We start from the raw sequence: 19828 nt of genomic DNA, 5'->3' as shown, positions 1-19828 counted from the left end.
TTGTAAGTCGCCAACATAATCCAGTCTAATCTCCTTAACTTAAAGAATTACTTTTAACATTCTGTTACATCAAATCAACATAATAAACAATTTTAACCTTTACAATATTTTAATTTGAGGATATAATTTGTGAACAATTTCCATAGCATTATTTTTGATTGTTAGCTTCACAAATTTACAATCAGCACTTCTTTAAAATATATAAATAACCTAAACCTGAACTGATTTCAGCATACCTTGCAAAATTAAACCTTGATTTCCATTAAGGATCCTACATGAGCAAATAACTCCATAACATGCCTTAACATGTGGTGTTATGAAATTTTCTTCTGAATGCAGGCAGAAGCATAGTCCAGTCCATGTAACAGGTAAAAAGCTTAAAAATAGTGCAGTTAATCCTATTGTTTCTTTTCTCCTATAAGACACATAACTCATAGCATCACAGTGGCAAGAGTAGATTTTGTCAATTCCGGGGTATTTTGGGGAAAGATTGGTTTTTGGGAACTCTCAGAATGCTATAGAGTTTTAAGGGGCTTGTAAGTAATCCTAATATTTAATTCGTGTAACAAAAAAAGTAACATGAGTGAAACTTTCACTGAGCAATAAAATCCTTGTATCAGTATTTGAATGTGTAGCTTTTCTGCATATAGCATGCAAGTAGCCTCTTTTTAGAGTTACCATTTATAGATTCTTTCTTTTTTTTTGCTCATATCTCTCAAGATGTACAATGCTCTGTTTTCCAAAGCATTGATATGAATGTAATGATACTAAATTTTTGGCTAGAGTGGTGGAAAGATTTTGATTAAAGCTGGCAACTAGTATTTCTTATTATCTGAGACCTCCAGGAAGTCAAGGACTCATCGAGAGAGGCTAAAAATCACCCAAACCAGCTGTCATGCCTTCTCTTAAATTCATTCACACTAGATGCACTCACTACCCCTAAGGTAAACTATTCCACTCACTCACTATTCTGTGAAAGAAAAATCTAATTCTTACCCCCTTTCTTGACTATGAACAAACTTCTCTTCCATGGATGCCCACGTGTTCTCTCCCCACCTTCCTATAATACCCATTCAAAAGTTCACAGATCTCTATCATATCACCCCTCTTTCTCCTGTTAACCAGTCTGTAATCCACATACTTGCAATCTGTTTTCATAATCTAAATACTATAATACACATGTAATCAGCAGGTTTTCTCTAAACGTTTAGTAATATCACCATCTTCTGTTTTTTTGATAAACAAATAGGATTTGTAGCAAAAAAATGGTAATTTGTTTACTATCCAATTCACCTTTTGATGATGAGTTCAGACATATATATCATTTATATACCTAAATTGTACATATTTGGTCTGATGTATTAAATTAAGAACTTTTATTATTAAAAGACCAGAAGATAAAAGATATAATATACAAAGAGCCAACAAGTTTCACTAGCCACTGTCTAGCATTTTCAAGGCTGAACTGGTGTGAAAACAAATGCATTAAGTTACATTTAAAACATACACTTTAGTAACTGGTAGGTCGTTACATTTGATAAAGGAAATTCAACGGTCATTCTCAAATCGAAAGATTACTTTGATAAGATTAACTTGTTACTAGCAGACAGTTCCACTTACCAAGTCTTAGATAAAAATCCCATCATGAGTAATCATCTGGAGACTAACGCTCTTATCCGCAATATGACCGGTTGGTCGGATGAACTTAAAAAACAAATTAAATCATTACATCCTATTACTCCACGCTTTATGGGGCTCCCAAGATTCATAAAGAAAACGTACTTCTTCGTCCAATAGTTGATGGAAGATCCTCACCTACATACCTACTAGCAAAGCATCTGGCAAAATTAATGAAAGGAACGATTAGACACACAGAGACCTACATTAAAAACTCTCAACATTTTGTAGAAAAAATCAAGAGTATTAAAATATCAGAAACGGGCATTATGGCTAGTCTTGACGTAGTGTCCTTATTCACTAATGTACCAATCGTAGAGGTAGTCAACATTCTGAAAGATCTTTTCCCTCAAGACATCACACAGTTGTTTCATCATTGCCTGAAATCTAATTTCTTCAAATTTAACAACACTGTATACAAACAATTGGAAGATCTAGCCATGGGTAGCCCCCTGTCACCATCATGTGCAGACCTTTTTATGGAAAAACTTGAAAAGGATATTCTTACCACCATTGTACAAAAACCGTCAATTTGGTGGAGATATGTTGATGACGTGTTCATCATCTGGAAAGATACCATGGAAAACCTTCTCGTGTTTCTGAACAAAATCAACTCACTACACAATAAGATCAAATTCACTATAGAACTAGAGAACAAAGAACTTCCTTTTCTTGACATCCTAGTGAGGAGAGAAGATAACAATATCCAACTGTCCATTTACAAGAAACCCACAGATACTGGTAGATATCTACATTATTCGTCCAACCATCATAGATCACAAAAACACAGCATCATTCACATGCTCCGCAATAGAGCCTTAAGGTCTATTTCAAAAGAAACAGATGTACAGAGAGAACTGTCACTAATAGCTAACACTCTATCTCTTAATGGATACCCTTCTAACATTTTAAAGAAATGGCTATTTAAAGACAACCACCAACATGTTACAGTGCCCCAATATGTGTCCACAGTGGTCATTCCATATATTAATTCAGGTTCCATAAAATTGGTGAGAATGTTAAAAGCTCATAACATCAGAGTGGTTTTTAAACCAACTACCATGATCAGACAAATACTTAAGATCACCCAAAGATGTGGTACCTTTCTTCAAATGTCCTGGAATATATGAAATTCCATGCACATGTGGCCTTTCTTACATTGGTCAGACTTCTAGAAGTTTTGAAATGAGACAGAAGGAACATGTGGGGGATGTCAATCATAATAGAATCATCACATCTGGTTTAACTCATCATTTCTCAACATCAAATCACGTTATAGATTGGAAAAAACAGTTCTATGCCTTACATCGAGAATGACTACAGATACAGAACTTTAAAAGAAGCAGCTGTAGTACTACGCACAGGCAATAATTGAAATAGAAATCAGGGTATGATTCTTAAAGACATATGGAAAAATTTCATCATCTCTCTCAGTTCGACAGAATTACGATATGCAAAAAACTACACAACACGTGGTCATGTACCGGATTCTGACTGAAGCATTCGAACACATGCATGCCTTCAAACAGAATGATCAAACGTAACAGCCTACTAGTTACTAAAGTGTATGTTTTAAATGTAACTTAATGCATTTGTTTTCACACCAGTTCAGCCTTGAAAATGCTAGACAGTGGCTAGTGAAACTTGTTGGCTCTTTGTATATTATATCTTTTATCTTCTGGTCTTTTAATAATAAAAGTTCTTCATTTATATACCTATTATTTATAATAAATAAATTGTGAAGAATGTTACTGATCATAGAAGCTAATCATGAATTCTTAACTATGTTGGAATGTTACATATGGTACATCCTTTGAGGAAATATATACCCTTAAGGGATGTACTAGATATAGCAGTCCAACAAAATTATGATGAAAGAAAAGCATAATTAGGCTTAATTAGACTGTGACATTCAGACTTCAGTCCAGTGATATCAAAAAATCTAATGTGTAACCAAAAAGCAATTCCTCTTACACCAGTCTGCAGTGCTACCTGCAGTTTATATATACATCTGATAATGGCCACTTACAACAACGAAGAATTCAGCATATCACAAGGTACAAGTTATTTGAGAATGGTTCCGGAAGCATGAAAAGTTTAACATATTTCTTAGAGATACAGTATTCTAGAAGGATATGATAATCTACAAGGATAGATGAGCATCCCTGTAGAATGCTTGTGATTCATGAAACTTACAAACTGGGGCTACAAGGAGTGCTACTCACTGTTAAAATGTAAGTGGTCAAACTCAGTGTACAAATATCATCACATCATTTGTTTAACATGGGAAGGTCAATGGCCTTTGTCATGACCAAGAAACTCAGCAATATATAAACCTAATTATTATTATTATCATCATCATCTGAGAACTCCGGAGTCAAGGACTCATAATTAATGTCTGGGAATCATAAATTAATGCCACAAGGGTAGTTAATCATGTCCGCATAATATTATGTCAACTGTGTACATTTTTTTCGACAGTGTGCATGTATATAAAACGAAAACCTAGTTTCCAGGAGGAAAAACCATGACACTTCTTTATGAGACTAACTTATCTTCAATTAACAAGCTCATATGAAGGTTCCTTTTGTCAAGTGGGACTGGGTGAAATTCAGGTATTTTCAATCAAAGGGCATGTTGCTTCTGACTGAACTATGTAGGTAGACGTACTCAAAATAAAATAAAGGAAAGAAAAACACGATTTACCTTTTGTGAAGACATTGGGTTTCTGTAATATCATATTTCTCTGCTGTTATTTCAAGATATTTTTCCTTGATGGGAGTGCTAATTTCTGAGCATTTTTTAATACAGCACTGCAATGAAAAAAAAAAAAAGAATGATCTTATGACATAAAAAAATTTAAATAAAATAATAATTTACTTTCTAAATTAGCAAGTTATGTGTTCAGAGCATTCTATCTAATCATAGGATTTCTTAATTTTTAAAGTTAAAAAAAAGTTAGACAGCTCACATTGCATAAAGATTTTTTTTTATTAGCTATGAAAAACTACACCACATAAATGCTTCCACTTTCAAGCTTCACAAAGACAGACCATTTCTATAGTACTTTCCATGATAGCTGTTAATGTTTCTAGCTGCAGAGTCCTAATTTCTGCAAGAATGTTCTCATTCAGTTGAATGTTTGTGGCTTGTTCACATACACCTTATTCTACAAGAAATTCCAAAGGACGCAGGGGCCATTAGATCTGGAGAATATGATAGCCAATTCATTGCAGATCTTTATGAAATTACATAATCGAAAAAACAAATGCTGATTTTAAAAAGATAAGGACGTATAACGAAGGCTTGCGAGTTCTCTTAAAACTGTGTACTGGCGGCGAGGAGACGCGACTGACGTCATTTATTTTCGCAGAGGGAACTTCGGTGAGAAGAAAAACATTTTAGTTTTAGTTTTAGTTTTGAAAAGAACAGTGCGGTGTGTGTACGCTCTGTATGTATGGCGACGTTTAGTTGTGAATTTATGTCTTTTTATTTGTTATTATCCGTTTGTAATGAGCTGCTATGTGTTTCATGTCAATAAAGGTTTAGTAGCTAATCTCAGTGAGCATTCATTCTGCGTAATGATCAGCACTTTCAATAGCTTTACCACTCTCCACGAGTCCGAGTTTTACTGGCGCAGTCGGAAGGATCTACAAGGTGAGAGCAATTCGTTATGTAAATGCATGCTCCCATATTTTAAAGTTCTATTTTGATTGTTTGGACGAAAATCTGTTTTAATACAAAAAAAAAAATGGTGTTCGGAGTTTGTTCTATCCTGGAACAGTAGTATTGATTTCTCGCCAGAGAAAGAATACATCAGTATTCAAATTTTGTTCCATCCTGGAACAGTAGTACAGTAGTTTGGATAAAAGAAAAACACCAGTGTTCAAGCTATATTTTCGTCCCAGATAATTCAGAATAGTTGTTTTTTTTTTTCCATTTTAAATTTATTTTGTTCTGTTCTGCATTTACCAATTTGTCCTGTTTTGCATGTTTGTTCCATCTTGGAACAGTCAGTACTTTTGATATCTCGCCAGAGAAAGAACACGACAGTGTTATCATAGTTCATTTTTGCATACTGTTTTGATAGTTCTGTTTCGAGATTTAAGTTATTATATAGTAGAGGTGTAAAATCGAAACTGTTTTTTTTGTTTTGGTTTTGTTTTTGTATATATATATATATTCGTGTATTTGAAGCTGTAGTAAATTGTGTAGTTGAAGTTTTATCTGATTACTAGATCAATGATTATTGATAGTTTTCAGTTCAGTTTGGTTAAGATTTTATAGGATGTGCATTCGTACCGTAAGTTAGATGTTATTCAGTGGTAATATCTGGTCTTAGAGCTACCGTGGGAAAATGTAAAGACTTTGTTTCTCATGAGAATTCGCCGTAAAGTCTATATTTCAAAGTCGTGCTGTTCATTGTCATTCGAGTGTGTTTTGAGTGTTGATTGCGGTCTCACGATAGTCCTTTAGTGTGAAGTATTTTGTGTTTATATGATATACGGTGTTTATACGATCCATCTCAGCTGGACATCTCTAAAGGCGCCACTAGATGGACCAACTATACCGACTTTCCCCTTCGTACTCCAGTAGAATTGATGTCATATCATGTCATTTGATTCAATTCAAATTTCGTTTAAGGCAAATGGATATCTAAGATGATAGTGAGGTTTAAAAGCTTTTCACATCGCAGAGGAATAAAGAGAATAAACAAGAATACGTAGCTGTAAATTTCTGAACTGCATATCAAAGGAGGCCATATTCATCAGTAAAGAGAGTTGTTGTTAAGCACCATGGCCTATTTAACCAAAGGTAGAAAGGAAGATTTACGTAAATTGGCTGAAGAATTGGGAGAGAAGCCAACTGTTGAAATGAAAGTGATAGATCTTAAAATGATTATTAAGGAAGTAAATTTTATGAAGAAAAATTTGTTAAAGGGATTTTGGAGACGATTATTAGTACCAGACTCAAGGAAGAATTGATGAAGAAAGAAGATTAGAAGCTCAACGGCGGAAAGAAGAATTGATGAAGAAAGAAGAATTGGAAGCCCAACAGAAAAGAGAACAAATGGAGTTTGAGTTGAAGAAACTGGAAATTCAAGTGCATGTTCGACCAACCTCAACTACAGTATCCAGTGACAATAAACCATATTGTCTTGAACTAATTAAGCTAATGCCTAGGTTTAGATTACAAGAGGATGACATTGTGATATACCTATCCCTGTTTGAAAGACAAGCGAAGAGAACCAAAATAGATGTTAAAGACTGGATATCATGTCTCTTGACCTTGTTACCATTTGAGATTGTCCAAATAATTGGTAGAGAGTCAGAAGAAAACTGCGAAGATTATGAATATATTAAAACAATTCTACTAAAGAGATTTAAACTGAATCCTGAAAGTTTCAGAAAAAAGCTTGTGATGCACCAAAAGGTTGCTGAAAAATCTTGGAGGGATTTCTGTTATGAAATAACTAATTATTTCGAAGAGCAGATTGGTGGCCTTGATATCAAGGATTTTGAAGGGTTAAAAGATCTAATTATTACAAATCAACTGAAGAAGAAAGTACTACACGGAGTGAGAGAACATCTCTTAGACGACTGGGCAAAATTCGTTTCTCCAACCAAGTTAGCTGACAGACTGGATGAATACGACAGTGTTCATAGTACATCGAAGAAGCCCAGCAGAGCTATTCTGAAGGGCAAAGTTACTAAAAAGTTTAGACCTTATACTCCACCTCCTGAACGAACATTCAAGAATAAGTCATTATCGCCCTCTCAAAGTCCACCGAGATGGTACCAGCCGCGGCGAAATTATGATTCATACAAGCCTCACTACAAACCAACTTGTTTTACTTGTAGAAAGGAAGGTCATATCGCCAAGTTTTATATGAAAAATAGTCAATCAAATGGTACTCCTGCTACAGCACACAGTAACCTAGTTCAGACGTCTACTACTGGGGATGATGATAAACCAGGTGTGTTGACTGCCAAAATTTCCGTTCCAATATACAAATCAGTGGACATTGATCGAAACGAACATGATTTGAAGGTCATCAAAATCAAATGTGGAAGTAGGGTTTTAAATGGAATAATAGATACGGGAGCGCAAATATCGGTAGTGCGTGAAGATTTAGTGGCAGATACGCCTCATGATGGAGAAAGTAAGATAGAAATATCTTCTGCTTTCGGAGAAAATGAAACAACATCCCCTAAGGATTTTTGAAATGAAAATTGATGATAATTTACATGGTAATGTTCCAGTCACCTGTGCCATCTCAAGAAGACTGGTTACCGATCTGCTACAGAGCTCCACTGCCTATGAAATGCTGGTCGAAAGCGTCGAGCTACATGAGAGTAGTCATCACCGGTTTTGAAATCAAAAGATTTAAGTGATAAACGCTCAGAAGATGATGAAGACGAAGACATGCCTTCGAAAATAACTAATACAGTATTGGCCGTAAGTACGATAGAGTCTCAACCAGGTGCAGAAACTGAGTGTATACCAGAAAAAGCAAAGTTCGAATTCGGCAAACTTCAAAAAGATGATGAGACGCTTCGAAGGTGTTTTGAATGGGCAGCAAGGCAGGAAAATTCCTATGCGTTTGACAATGGGGTTCTGCTTCATAACAAACATATTTGTGGCGAGAATATTAGAAAAGTAGTGCTACCGCATGTGAAATGAGAAAATGTCTTAAAGATGGCACTTGAAATCCCGCTTGCTGGCCATCTTGGCGAAAAGAAAACCCGTCAGCGAATCAAGTACTCATTCTTTTGGCCTACCATTAAACAAGATGTGAAAAAATACTGCGAAAGCTGCAAAGAATGTCAAATGAGAAGGACTGCTACTTATAGAGATAGAATCCCCATACAACCTATCGTCAGACCAGAAACTCCATTTCAGGTATGGAGCGTGGATTGTATCAGACCGTTAGAACCTCCATCTGGAAGAGGACATCGATTTATAATATGTGCTGTTGATTTATGCACTAGATGGGCCGAAGCCATACCTGTCAAGGAAATAAGTGCTAAAACTACACGTAGCATTCTGATGAGGATTTTTACTCAGACTGGATTTCCTAAAATGGTCTGTACCGACCAAGGCACGAATTTTACATCTCACTCAAGCTTTTGAAGATCTGCTAGGCATAGCTCCACGTTTTTCCACTCCAGGACACCCTGAGAGTATGGGCGCTGTTGAACGTTGGAACAGAACTTTAAAAGAGATGATGAATAAGAATATACAGGAACATGGAAGAAACTGGGATTTACATCTTCCCTATCTTCTATTCGCATACCGAGAAGTACCACATAGCACTACTGGTATCACCTTTCCAGTTGGTATATGGAAGATTACCCCCAGGCCCCTTATCTTTGTTAAAGGAAATTTGGATTGGTGGACGAGTCATCCCAACCGCTGCCTCTCGCTCGGTTGAAAATTATTTACAAGAGCTTCTTGAAAATCTAAGAAAAGCTCATGAAATTGCATCCGAGAATGCCAAAGGATCTCAAGAACAATACTCCTCTAGATATAATCTTCGTTCCAAAGAAAAATACTTCATTGTTGGTGAAAAGGTTTTAGTGTTATTACCTTCATCCTCTCATAAGCTTCTAAATACTTGGACAGGACCTGCTACAATCGTCCAACTTACTAGACCACATTCTGCAAAGGTTGAGATGAAGGATGGAAGTATCAGAGAGCTCCACATAAATAAGCTTCGACCATATATTCAAAGAATCAATCATGTCGGTCTAGTTTTCAAACTAGATGAAGATTTCGGAACACTCCACTATGCACCCGCTGACAAGATGAATAAATCAGTTGAAGATATTAGGAAACACCTTGAGGATATGAAAGCTCTCTTGACGGGAGAACAAAAACAAGAACTTTTTGACATCCTCCGGAAATATGCAGATGTTAGTTCCAAACCTGGTCACGCCAAAGTTGACGGACACTCCATCAAAGTTACAAGAGAACTGTTCCCCTAAGAGACTCAAACCCTATAGGGTGCCAATCACTCTACAAAAGGAAGTAGATTGACAAATCAAAGAACTGTTAGATATGGGTCTCATTGAGCCAAGTGTCAGCGAATGGGCTCATCCCGTGGTTTGTGTGGCTAAGAAAAATGGAAGTGTCAGACTGTGCATTGACTTTAGATTGCTAAATAGTTTTACTATTCCAGATGCTTATCCAATGAAAATAGCTAGAGATTTATTATTTGAGGTAGGACAAGCCAAATTTATCACTGTAGTTGACCTCACCAAGAGATATTGGCAAATCCCTATCGAAAAGGAAGCAAAGCCCTTCACAGCATTCGTGACGCATTCTGGTCACTATCAATGGAACGTTTTACTGTTTGGAATGAAGAACGCTGGAAGCACATTCCAGAAATCATTAGATAAAGCACTAGCTCCTCATAAGGCATACTGCCGATCTTATATCGACGATTTAGCTATATTTTCAAACACATGGTCCGAACATCTCACCCATATAAATGAAGTCTTCAAAACATTAAGAGAGGTGGGTTTAACAGTAAACCTAGATAAATGCGAATTCGGGAAAAATCAAGTGAAATTCCTAGGTCATTTGATTGGATCCGGTCAACATTCCCCGGACCCAGAGAAGGTCGAGGTTATAAAAAGTTTAGCGACACCATGACTACATACCACGATTCTCCCAAATTGTATTACCGGTGACAAATCTGACCAAGAAAAGTGTCCCAAACAATGTTCCTTGGACTACTGATGCTGATGAAGCATTCACGAAACTCAAGGAAGAGCTTATAAAAATGCCTTCTTTGCATACTCCAGATCTCGACAAACCGTTCCAGTTGTATACGGATGCATCCGCAACAGCAATTGGCGCATGCTTAGCTCAAAACAACGAACAAGGAAAAGAACTGCCCATTGCTTTCTTCAGTAAAAAACTAAATTCCTGTCAAATGAAATGGTCAACCATTGAGAGGGAAGCTTTTTGCGTCTTGGAAGCGTTGAAAAAGTTTGACACATGGGTATTTGGTGCTGAAATACAGATAATTTCAGATCATAACCCTGTGACTTAACTAACTAAAAGTGCCGCTCATGGTGCCAAGTTGTCCAGATGGGCTTTAGCCCTACAACGTTATAACATGACCATTACATATAGAAGAGGTAGTCGTCATGGTAACGCCGATGCCCTTTCCAGATTAAAAACTGATATAATTAATTAATGTTATTGATTTGTTTTCTTAATTATGATTATGTATTTTCTTAATGTTTAGTTAATGATGATTATATAGTTTTTTTTTTTTTTTGTGGGAGCTGCATCGCACCGTGAAGCTCTCACCTCATTCCTTGTATTTTAGAGTCAATTACTCGCCCTGAGTTTTCTTTTAGATGCAACATCGACACTCCTGTGATGGATGTCCTTCCCCCAAAGGGAGTTGTAAGGATGTATAACGAAGGCTTGCAAGTTCTCTTAAAACTGTGTACTGGCGGCGAGGAGACGCGACTGACGTCATTTGTTTTCGCGGAGGAAACGTCGGTGAGAAGAAAAACATTTTAGTTTTGGTTTTGAAAAGAACAGTGCGGTGTGTGTATGCTCTGTATGTATGGCGACGTTTAGTTGTGAATGTATGTCTTTTTATTTGTTATTATCCATTTGTAATGAGCTGCTGTGTGTTTCATGTCAATAAAGGTTTAGCAGCTAATCTCATTGAGCATTCATTCTGCGTAATGATCAGCACTTTCACCAGCTTTACCACTCTCCACGAGTCTGAGTTTTACTAAAAACAAAATTACATGATTTTGGTTCATTGTTGAGTGGTGAACTTTGGGTCAAAGCTGTATAACTGAGAGCAGACCTCCACATAGACTTTAAAAGAATGCAGAGAACCGACCAGGGGTTCTGACCTAATGTCCAATCCTCACCTTCTCATGGTGCACCGTGTTGGGTATCTACCTAGATACTGAACGAACAAGGATGGGCTGGCAATTTGGGATTTAGCCGACCAAACTGTATTCTTATTGGCTTAAACCAATATAGAAAATGATAGTACAACATTACAAAAATTTCATGCCAGCTGGGGCATCGCCCAGTTAAACAAGACCCGCATTGTTTTCGCCAGGGAACCAGGGCGAACAGCAAAAAGTCAGCTACTGGAACAAACCCTAAAACACACCCCAACTCAACATCACCAGAGTTAAAGATTGATACTATCAACATAAGAAGCCTGAATGACAAAGAAATGGAGCTATCTGAGGAATTACATAAGTACCAGATCGACATAATAGGGGTGACTGAAACAAAAAAGACCAAAACTGGTCAGATCTTTCTCAGCAATAAATACAAAATCATATATTCAGGCAATGACAATCAAGGAAAAGAAGGAGTAGCTACAGTACTCAACATTAAATATGAGGCTAATCTTCTTGAATGGCAGGCAGTCTCAAGTAGAGTGATGTGGGCAAATATCAGAATGGGGAACTGGACAATGAGACTTATTTGTGCCTATGGTCCCACAGAAGGTTCCACTAAGGTGGAAGTGGAGGAATTTTTTGATGCTTTAGAAAAAGCAACTGACACAATGAAAAATTAAAAGTTGGTCCTGGTTGGGGATCTAAATAGCAGAGTAGGAAGTGATTGTCAGACATACATAAATATTTTGGAAAAATTTGGAGAATAGAGCAAAGCAAATAATAATGGCAAATATCTGCTGAATTTCTGCTCAGGACATGGACTGGTTATTACTAACAGCATGGTCCAACATAAAAATGTGCACAAATACACATGGAGAAAAGAGGCTAGGAATAAGAAAAGTCTCATTGACAATGTTATTGTTGATAGTGATGTTTGCTCCTGGTGCTTGACACCAGAGTGTACAGAGGATTTGAAATTGGAAATGACCACTATTTAGTCTTGAGCAGGATAAAATTGAATTTCATATTGAAAAGAATAACATGTAAGAAAGTTTTAAAGCGAATAAAAGTTGAGCAGCTCTCAGATATGAACTGTAGACTAAAATACACAAAGATTATTGAAGAATAAATGAAAGAGTTTAAGAACAGGAATCAAGGCTTGCCACTGAATGTGAGATTCAGTGGCAAGCCTTCAAGAAAGCCCCGATTGATTCAGCTAGAAAGGCATGTGGTGAAGTTGTCTGCAAGGATAGAAAAATTAGAACTCCATTTTGGACACATGAAGTTAAAGAGACAGTGAAGGAAAAGAAGAAAGCATATCAAAAGTTCCTGGCAAATAAGTTGGCTTGTGCTCTTAGAGAATACAGAGACAAATGCAAGAATGCTAAACACTGTGTAAAATTAGCTAAACAAAAGTCACGTGAGGACTTTGGCAAGAATATAGAAAATAAATACCAAGAAGGTGGCAAAATATTCTGGAGGTTGTTGAGGAAGCTTAGGAATGGAGGAAAGAGTGCTGTAAAAGGAGTTAGAGATGATAAAGGTTACATGAAAACGGGAGAAAAAAGATATCCTTGAAGTATGGAGTAATCACTTTGAAAAACTGCTAAATGAAACAAGCAGTGATGATAGCACAGTGGTAAAAAACACTGACCAGGCATGCAGTCAGGAATACATATCCATACTTGAAGTAGAAAAAGCCATCAAAGGCTTGAAATGTGGAAAGGCAGCAGGAGTAGATGATATTCGACAAGAAATGCTGAAGTATGGTGATATAAAAGTCTTACAGTGGCTACATAGTTCAGAAAGCGTGGACAGAGGGATGAATTCCCAATGATTGGAGTAGAGCTCTCATAGTACCCATATATAAAAAGAGGAAATAAAACTGAATGTGAGAATTACAGAGGTATTTCCCTACTGATTGTTCCTGCAAGATCTATGCAAGTATACTTGAGAAACAGTTGAGAAGAATTGGGGAAGAAAAGTTGGGTGTAGAACAAGCTGGATTCAGGTCAAATAGAGGCTGTTAGGATCAGATTTTCACTTTACAACAAATAGTCGAGAAAGCATGGGAATATAACAAAGATCTGTATTTAAGTTTTGTCGATTTGGAAAAGGCATATGACAAGGTCCAAGAGAGAAGCTATTCAATACGCTACAATCATATGGTGTGAATGGGGCATTATATCAAGCAGTACTTAATCTTTATTTGAGTTGTAAGTCAGCAGTTAGAATTGAAGGAAGTACAGGAAGATGGTTTAATGTTAAATCTGGTGTGAGACAAGGATGTACGTTATCCGCTCTGTTATTCATTATCTACATGGATCACATTATGAAGGAAAGTGGTATTAAACATGATATCAAAATTGGAGATGTTATACTTCTAAATAAATCCGCTACAAGTCTGCAAGATTGTCTGACTAAATTGAATAACTGTTGTAATAGATATGGTATGAAGCTCAGCAATAAAAAGACAAAGACAATGAAAATAGGCAGAATCATTGAAAATGTCAACTGTTTGAATGGAGAACCTGTGGAAGAAGTAAACATTTCAGCTACTTAGGCACGCTTTTTAGTGAAGATAGCAAATTAAATATAGAAATAGACAACAGAATCAGCAAAGCTGGTATGGTGGGAAGTCAATTGAATAAATTCATATGGCTATTTAGCCTATTTTTATTTAGGAGTGTCCCTTTTTATAATGTCATTGGCTTTTTACTCAATTTTAGAGCATTACTGAAGTTTTACATAGCTATATGAAGAATATAAGAGGGAAAATTCAGACATACCTTTGCAGGATGTTGCTGGATGTCTTCTTATTCAGCAGCATCCCAGCGTGTGGTGATATACATTCTTCTTCTGTTAAAGGAAGGAAGTATGATTGAAAGGAAGGTGGGTTGGAAAAAGTATGGGTAGAGCAATGTGGAAGAAGTATCGGTGAGGAAAGAGGTATATGAACTTTATGAAGAAAAAAAAAAATATTCAGTAATGCTCTAAAATTGAGTAAAAAGCCAATGACATTATAAAAAGGAGGACTCCTAATCAAAAATAGGCTAAATAGCCATAAAATTAATAATTAGTGGTACTAATTTAAAAAGTTCATTTTTATCAAGTGAATGTTAAACTATTTACCTCAAACCATTCCTTTAACTTTGGCTGGTGATGTGATGCCAACCAATCCATATAAAACTGCCACAACGGAAGAGATTCCTGTAAGATAAAATGAATATAAAACAACAGGTAAAGTAGTAGTTATTTAACTATAATTGAATGGCATGAAACTTGATTGGCTTATTTGTTTGCATGTTTGGAATTATGGAAAATTATTACCATGTGCATTATCATATTTACTCAAATATAACTCGCCCTCGCACATAACTCACACCCCTGACTTTACTTTATGAAAAATGAAATTAAAAAGTTTCGCATATACCTCACACTCGAAAAAAGTTTAAACATGTTCATGGCGAGGCAATAGTAACTTACTTGCCACAGTAAACAGCATGCCTACCCAACAACCACAATACTGCGGGCACAAGAAAAACAAGTAGTTTTATTGTATCACTGAATAAGGTACAGAGACATCTGCAGTCTGTAATATATTTGTCAACAAATAGTGCTATTAGAGACAACTGGGATAAAAACGGCACTAACTAATGAATCACATGCCCTACCCCTCCCAACACACACACACATAGAAACTATGCTATATAAACTCAAGCAAACCACATGATGTACTGCCAAACGTCACCTAACCAAAAACTACTGTCCAAACATTTGTCCAAATTTTAAATTACATGAAATAAGCAGGTCTGCATTGTTAGCCTAGTGGCTATGCACTTTGCAACCATATACCTGGGAAAGGAGTGTCCTGGATTCCTGTTGCCGACGTGAGGAGCTTAAGGATCTTTCTCAGACATAGCCAAGTTAGCTGGACTTGGGCGTGGACAGCAGGGTTTTTATCCCCAGTTTATCTAGGATTTTTCCTCCCGCAAGCAGGCAAACTGGTCCTGTGGGCCCACGTAACTACAGTTGTAGAATATACCAGGAGGCATAGAGCTAGTCACCTTATCCTCAGGACAGGTACAACTTAAAAAAGCTCAAGTCAGTTAGGTAACAGGCCAGTAGGCTTAATAAGTAGTAGGGAGAAGATGACATAAGAGTTTGTTCGATTGCATTTGAAATTTTCGATGTCATTAAGACAGATCACAAAGGCTAACTTCAAATAAAATTTCACCCAATTTGAAACTAACATGCCTTATAATGCGTGTGTGAGTCCACCTGCCAGCTCGACACAGAAACGCGTCGGGCTGGCAAGTGGACTCTCACAAATTAATTCGTACCACTAATTATTAATTTTATGGCTATTTAGCCTATTTTAAATTAAGAGTGCTCCACAAACAAGCAACAATAAAATTCAGCCAAAGGGTTGAAACTTTGTGTCAGCTAAGCCTACCTGTGCGACACAGAAGCAGTACACAAACGGTAATGAGAAGTCCGGTCACAATGATAAATGGGCAAAACACCACCCCGATGTGATTGTGTTAAAACTAAGAAATATATAGTGAATGTTGTTATGCCAGTTCCAGATATTTTGGAATTCGGTTGAAGAGAATTAGCATTTCAATTCAGCAATTGTTGGCTTGCCTTTGTTGTTGAGTAATGCAATGTTTTGTTAATACTGCACCAATCATATGCACGTCTTCATAGCTGCTCAATCTCTACCTGCCTACCACTGCTGTTCTTTTTGTGCTCTGCTTTCAGTTCTCGTTAGTCATTCAAGAAGGATGGTTCATTACATATCTTAAGTCTTATAAATTACTGGTAATTTTACTTGAAATATGGAGAAATGCTCAAGTTACAGTGCTGGTTTTAAAACTCAAAACTTCCAGCCTCAAGATTGAAACCAGTCTTGAGGCCGGAAGTAGCGAAAGCAAAAAGTAGATTCTTGGTAAGTCATACCCATTTTTTTGCTGAAAACTTTTGTTTCTGAAAATACCGAATATATCTCACACCACGATTTTTTAACTTTATTTTGGGAAAAAAGTGCCAGTTACATTTCAGTAAATAAGTTATGTCTGTTGGCTGCATGTGTTCTTCTGACCAGCTTGCCTGTTTTGTCCCCATCATCATTATCAATTTCCTGATACATACTCTCAATGCATATACAGGGAGGAGATCCAAATTGCCTCTAAGGAATGTCTAGAACTGACTGGTGCTTCTGAATTAATATCCAATTCTCACCTTCATGTGGTGCACTCCATTAGTAGGTATCCACTGAATATTGAATGAATGAGAATGGGATGGCAACCAAATTGTACTCTTTATTGGCTTAAACCAGAAATAAACCTCATCCTATAGATTTTTCATCTGTAGGATGAAAAAACCCAAGTTTCCAAGAAGACTCAGCTATCTCCATGTAAGTACTCCAGGCCTTAATAAACAACGTGGTTGCTTCACACTGGGCAATGAGATTCATCTCCAACCTAAAGACAACTGCCAATATGCTGGCAAAAGTCGAACCTGCAGCCTTTTGGTTGGAGAGTCTATCATAAAGTTTTGATTTTATTATCCATGCAGAGAAGGCCATCACATCTTCCTGGCTGAATCATTCCAGATTTTAAAGGTGGATTCTCCAATTTTTTGTTTTCAAACTCTCTCTCTCATTTTCTTCAGCAATAATAATTGTATTAAGTCTGCTGAATGTGTCCTTTTTCAAAATACTGTTTTTAGAAAGATGCCACTGTTATCCTGAGGATATTGTGTGGGTTTGCAACTTCTCATGTAAGGAACAGATATTTAAAAAAAAAAGTAAATTTTCTAATAAAAGTAAAATATTAAATCTTAGCTCAGCTTGCATTACCCTTAACATGTTAGGCTAAATTGTCTGTCACTTCCAAGTTACCCAGCTTCCTATAAACTTCACTGCTGTCATGATAATCTTTCCTACCTATATAGTCTGCTATGTCTTCAAATCATGTATTCCGGTGGCTTGTCTGTTTCACAGGATGACAAAGTTGAGTTTCAGAGAAGAAAAAATTCCGCCACCTATGTATGAGATCACCAAACTATTCCATTTTCCTTTTAGTGCTAAGGTCAAAGGTCTGTCAAAGCCAAATAACTTGTCTTCTTTGAAAAACCATTTAATGCTCTGATAGGGCAGTTAATCCCATCTGCATAATGTATTAATCTGTCAATTGCATGTGCTCTTATCACTAGTTTTCCTCCTGAGTTAACAGGAGGAAAACAATGCCACCTCCACGAGTGACTAACTCATCAGCACTAAAGCACTGATAATAGTTCTTCACATCTTATATGGGATTCAAACCCAGTAGGCATCATTGAAACCAAATGAGTTTTAGAGGCTCACCACTCACTTTCAGTTGAAAAGTCTCCATAACAGTTCTTCGAATCCTAGATTGGGTTTGAACTCAGATCTTCCAGCAACAGGGCATAATCAATACCAAGAAAAGAATGTACGCAAATTAAATACTAGTTATTAATAATATTATATAAGTGTTTGTTGTTTCCATAAATATAAGAACTAAGTGAAATTAACATGTGCATATGGAAATTTTACTTAAAACGCAAAAATCATACTCAACAAAACAAAAATGTCTTATGAAAATAAATTCTAGCATAAATTATAATTTTGTCAAAATTTCTGGAATAAATTACAGATAGAGGAATGAAATAACCAAATTTAATAACTAAATTAAGTACTTATAACCTGATGTTTTGCCAGGTCAAGCTGTCATTATCAAAGGTAAAATACACATGCAGCAGAGGCTAGAATTACAATGGCTTCCAGAAAAAGGACAGTCATGTGCATGGAAGGCAACAGTAACAGATAGGGTAGTGCACCATAATTTCTGTTACAGTTCACAAGGTTTTGTAGCATATGTGTCACTTCTAGAAACAGTCTTTCTGATTTTAACCACAATCTAGGAAGTTTTGTTTCCCCCCCCCCCCCCATTTGATGAAATGGGTCTTCACCCCTAAGGCATTTTTGGTTGTCCATGCCAAATATATTTTTGATGTTCTAGTCTCTGCTGAGTATTTATCTTAAAAATGCCTTAAAAATCAATACAACTACAGAAATCTCAATATGGAAGTAAATTATGATTTGAGCATTTACCTTCTCTGAAACTTTCTTAATAGCCTCACTAAATAAATTTGAAACAAAACTGTATTCATCCACCTTTTCTGTGTATAAAGTGAGGCAGAAGAGCCAAAGGTCTACATTATCTGGCCATTTTTTTGAAGCTTCAAGAGCTACTTCTCTTGCATCTGAATCTTTACCAGAAGAATTTAGCAATCGTGCCTATAATATGCATAAAAAATGTACATTATATAATGGTACCAGTTTTATCATGGATATAGATAAAAACTATTATACTGCACTATTTTCTATCTTTTTACAGGCTCTGCACTTACAATGAATAAATGCTAAATGTCATATTCCATAAAGTATGCTTAAACTAGAAAACTGCAAGACTACTAAAAAAATTCTGAACTATAACAACATAATAACATCACACCCAGAAATTCACACTTTACCTGTTAATCACTTTTCACCTTATATTTCTTGCAACTATGAAAGGTTATTTGCAAACCTATAGCACATTTTGTGCCATGGGAGCTAAAGGTATTTTTTCCCTATTTTTATCAATTTTATAGTTTTTATGTATTTTTTTTAATTAATTTTTTACAAAGTATGGAAATCCTGCTCTAGAGATCAAACATGGCACTCTTTAAAGTCACTTCAGGCATCTGATAAGTGGGATGATGGGAGATATTCACAAACAACCATACCCATTGTGAGACTTGATCCTACCCACAGCCTGTTGGCTGGAGATCAGGTACATTAACTGCTTAGCCAACCAAGCAGACAAATTTTTTAGAATAACTCAAGTCTCAATCTTTAGCTGCTTCTGCTGGTAGAAACTAATTTTTTTTTTATCATTTTTATCTGTATAGCACATAAATAATGCTTTCATAAGTCTACAGGAAATTTATAGTGTGTGTGTGTGTGGTGTGTGTGTATGTGTGGATTCAGGTTGTAAGGAATGGAGTGTTCTGAAATTTGCCTTGAATAACTGTGGGAGGTAATCTTCAGGAATATTAAAGGAGAAAAGCTGCAGCAGATGGAGAGGAAGGTCAGTTTTTAGGAGAAGTTGAAGGAAGTGAAAGGATAATGAAAGTCAATTTCTCCTTGCAGATGTTAATTTTTCCTCTCTCAATGAGTCCCGAAG

At 36.3% G+C, this 19828-nt stretch overlaps 1 protein-coding gene across 1 annotated transcript in view; it reads right to left on the bottom strand.

The window, feature by feature from the left end:
• Nucleotides 1–18897, bottom strand: part of LOC150092080 (U3 small nucleolar RNA-associated protein 6 homolog) — a gene marked incomplete at both ends in the record, with an annotated part of 33815 nt that extends 14918 nt beyond the window's left edge. Inside the window, 3 exons of the mRNA XM_090415326.1 lie at nt 4384–4490; nt 14706–14783; nt 18712–18897. Of these exons, the coding sequence (XP_090271452.1) occupies nt 4384–4490; nt 14706–14783; nt 18712–18897 (371 nt within the window). The remainder of the gene's footprint in view (nt 1–4383; nt 4491–14705; nt 14784–18711) is intronic.
• Nucleotides 18898–19828: the final 931 nt, after the last annotated feature.

Source organism: Typopeltis vanoorti, unplaced genomic scaffold (genome assembly GCF_054136105.1).
Source record: "Typopeltis vanoorti isolate ZY-2024b unplaced genomic scaffold, IOZ_Tvanoo_1.0 HiC_scaffold_797, whole genome shotgun sequence".
NCBI lineage: Eukaryota > Metazoa > Arthropoda > Arachnida > Uropygi > Thelyphonidae > Typopeltis > Typopeltis vanoorti.
The sequence above is the reverse complement of the archived record's forward strand: the minus strand, read 5'-3'. Positions and strand labels throughout refer to the sequence as shown.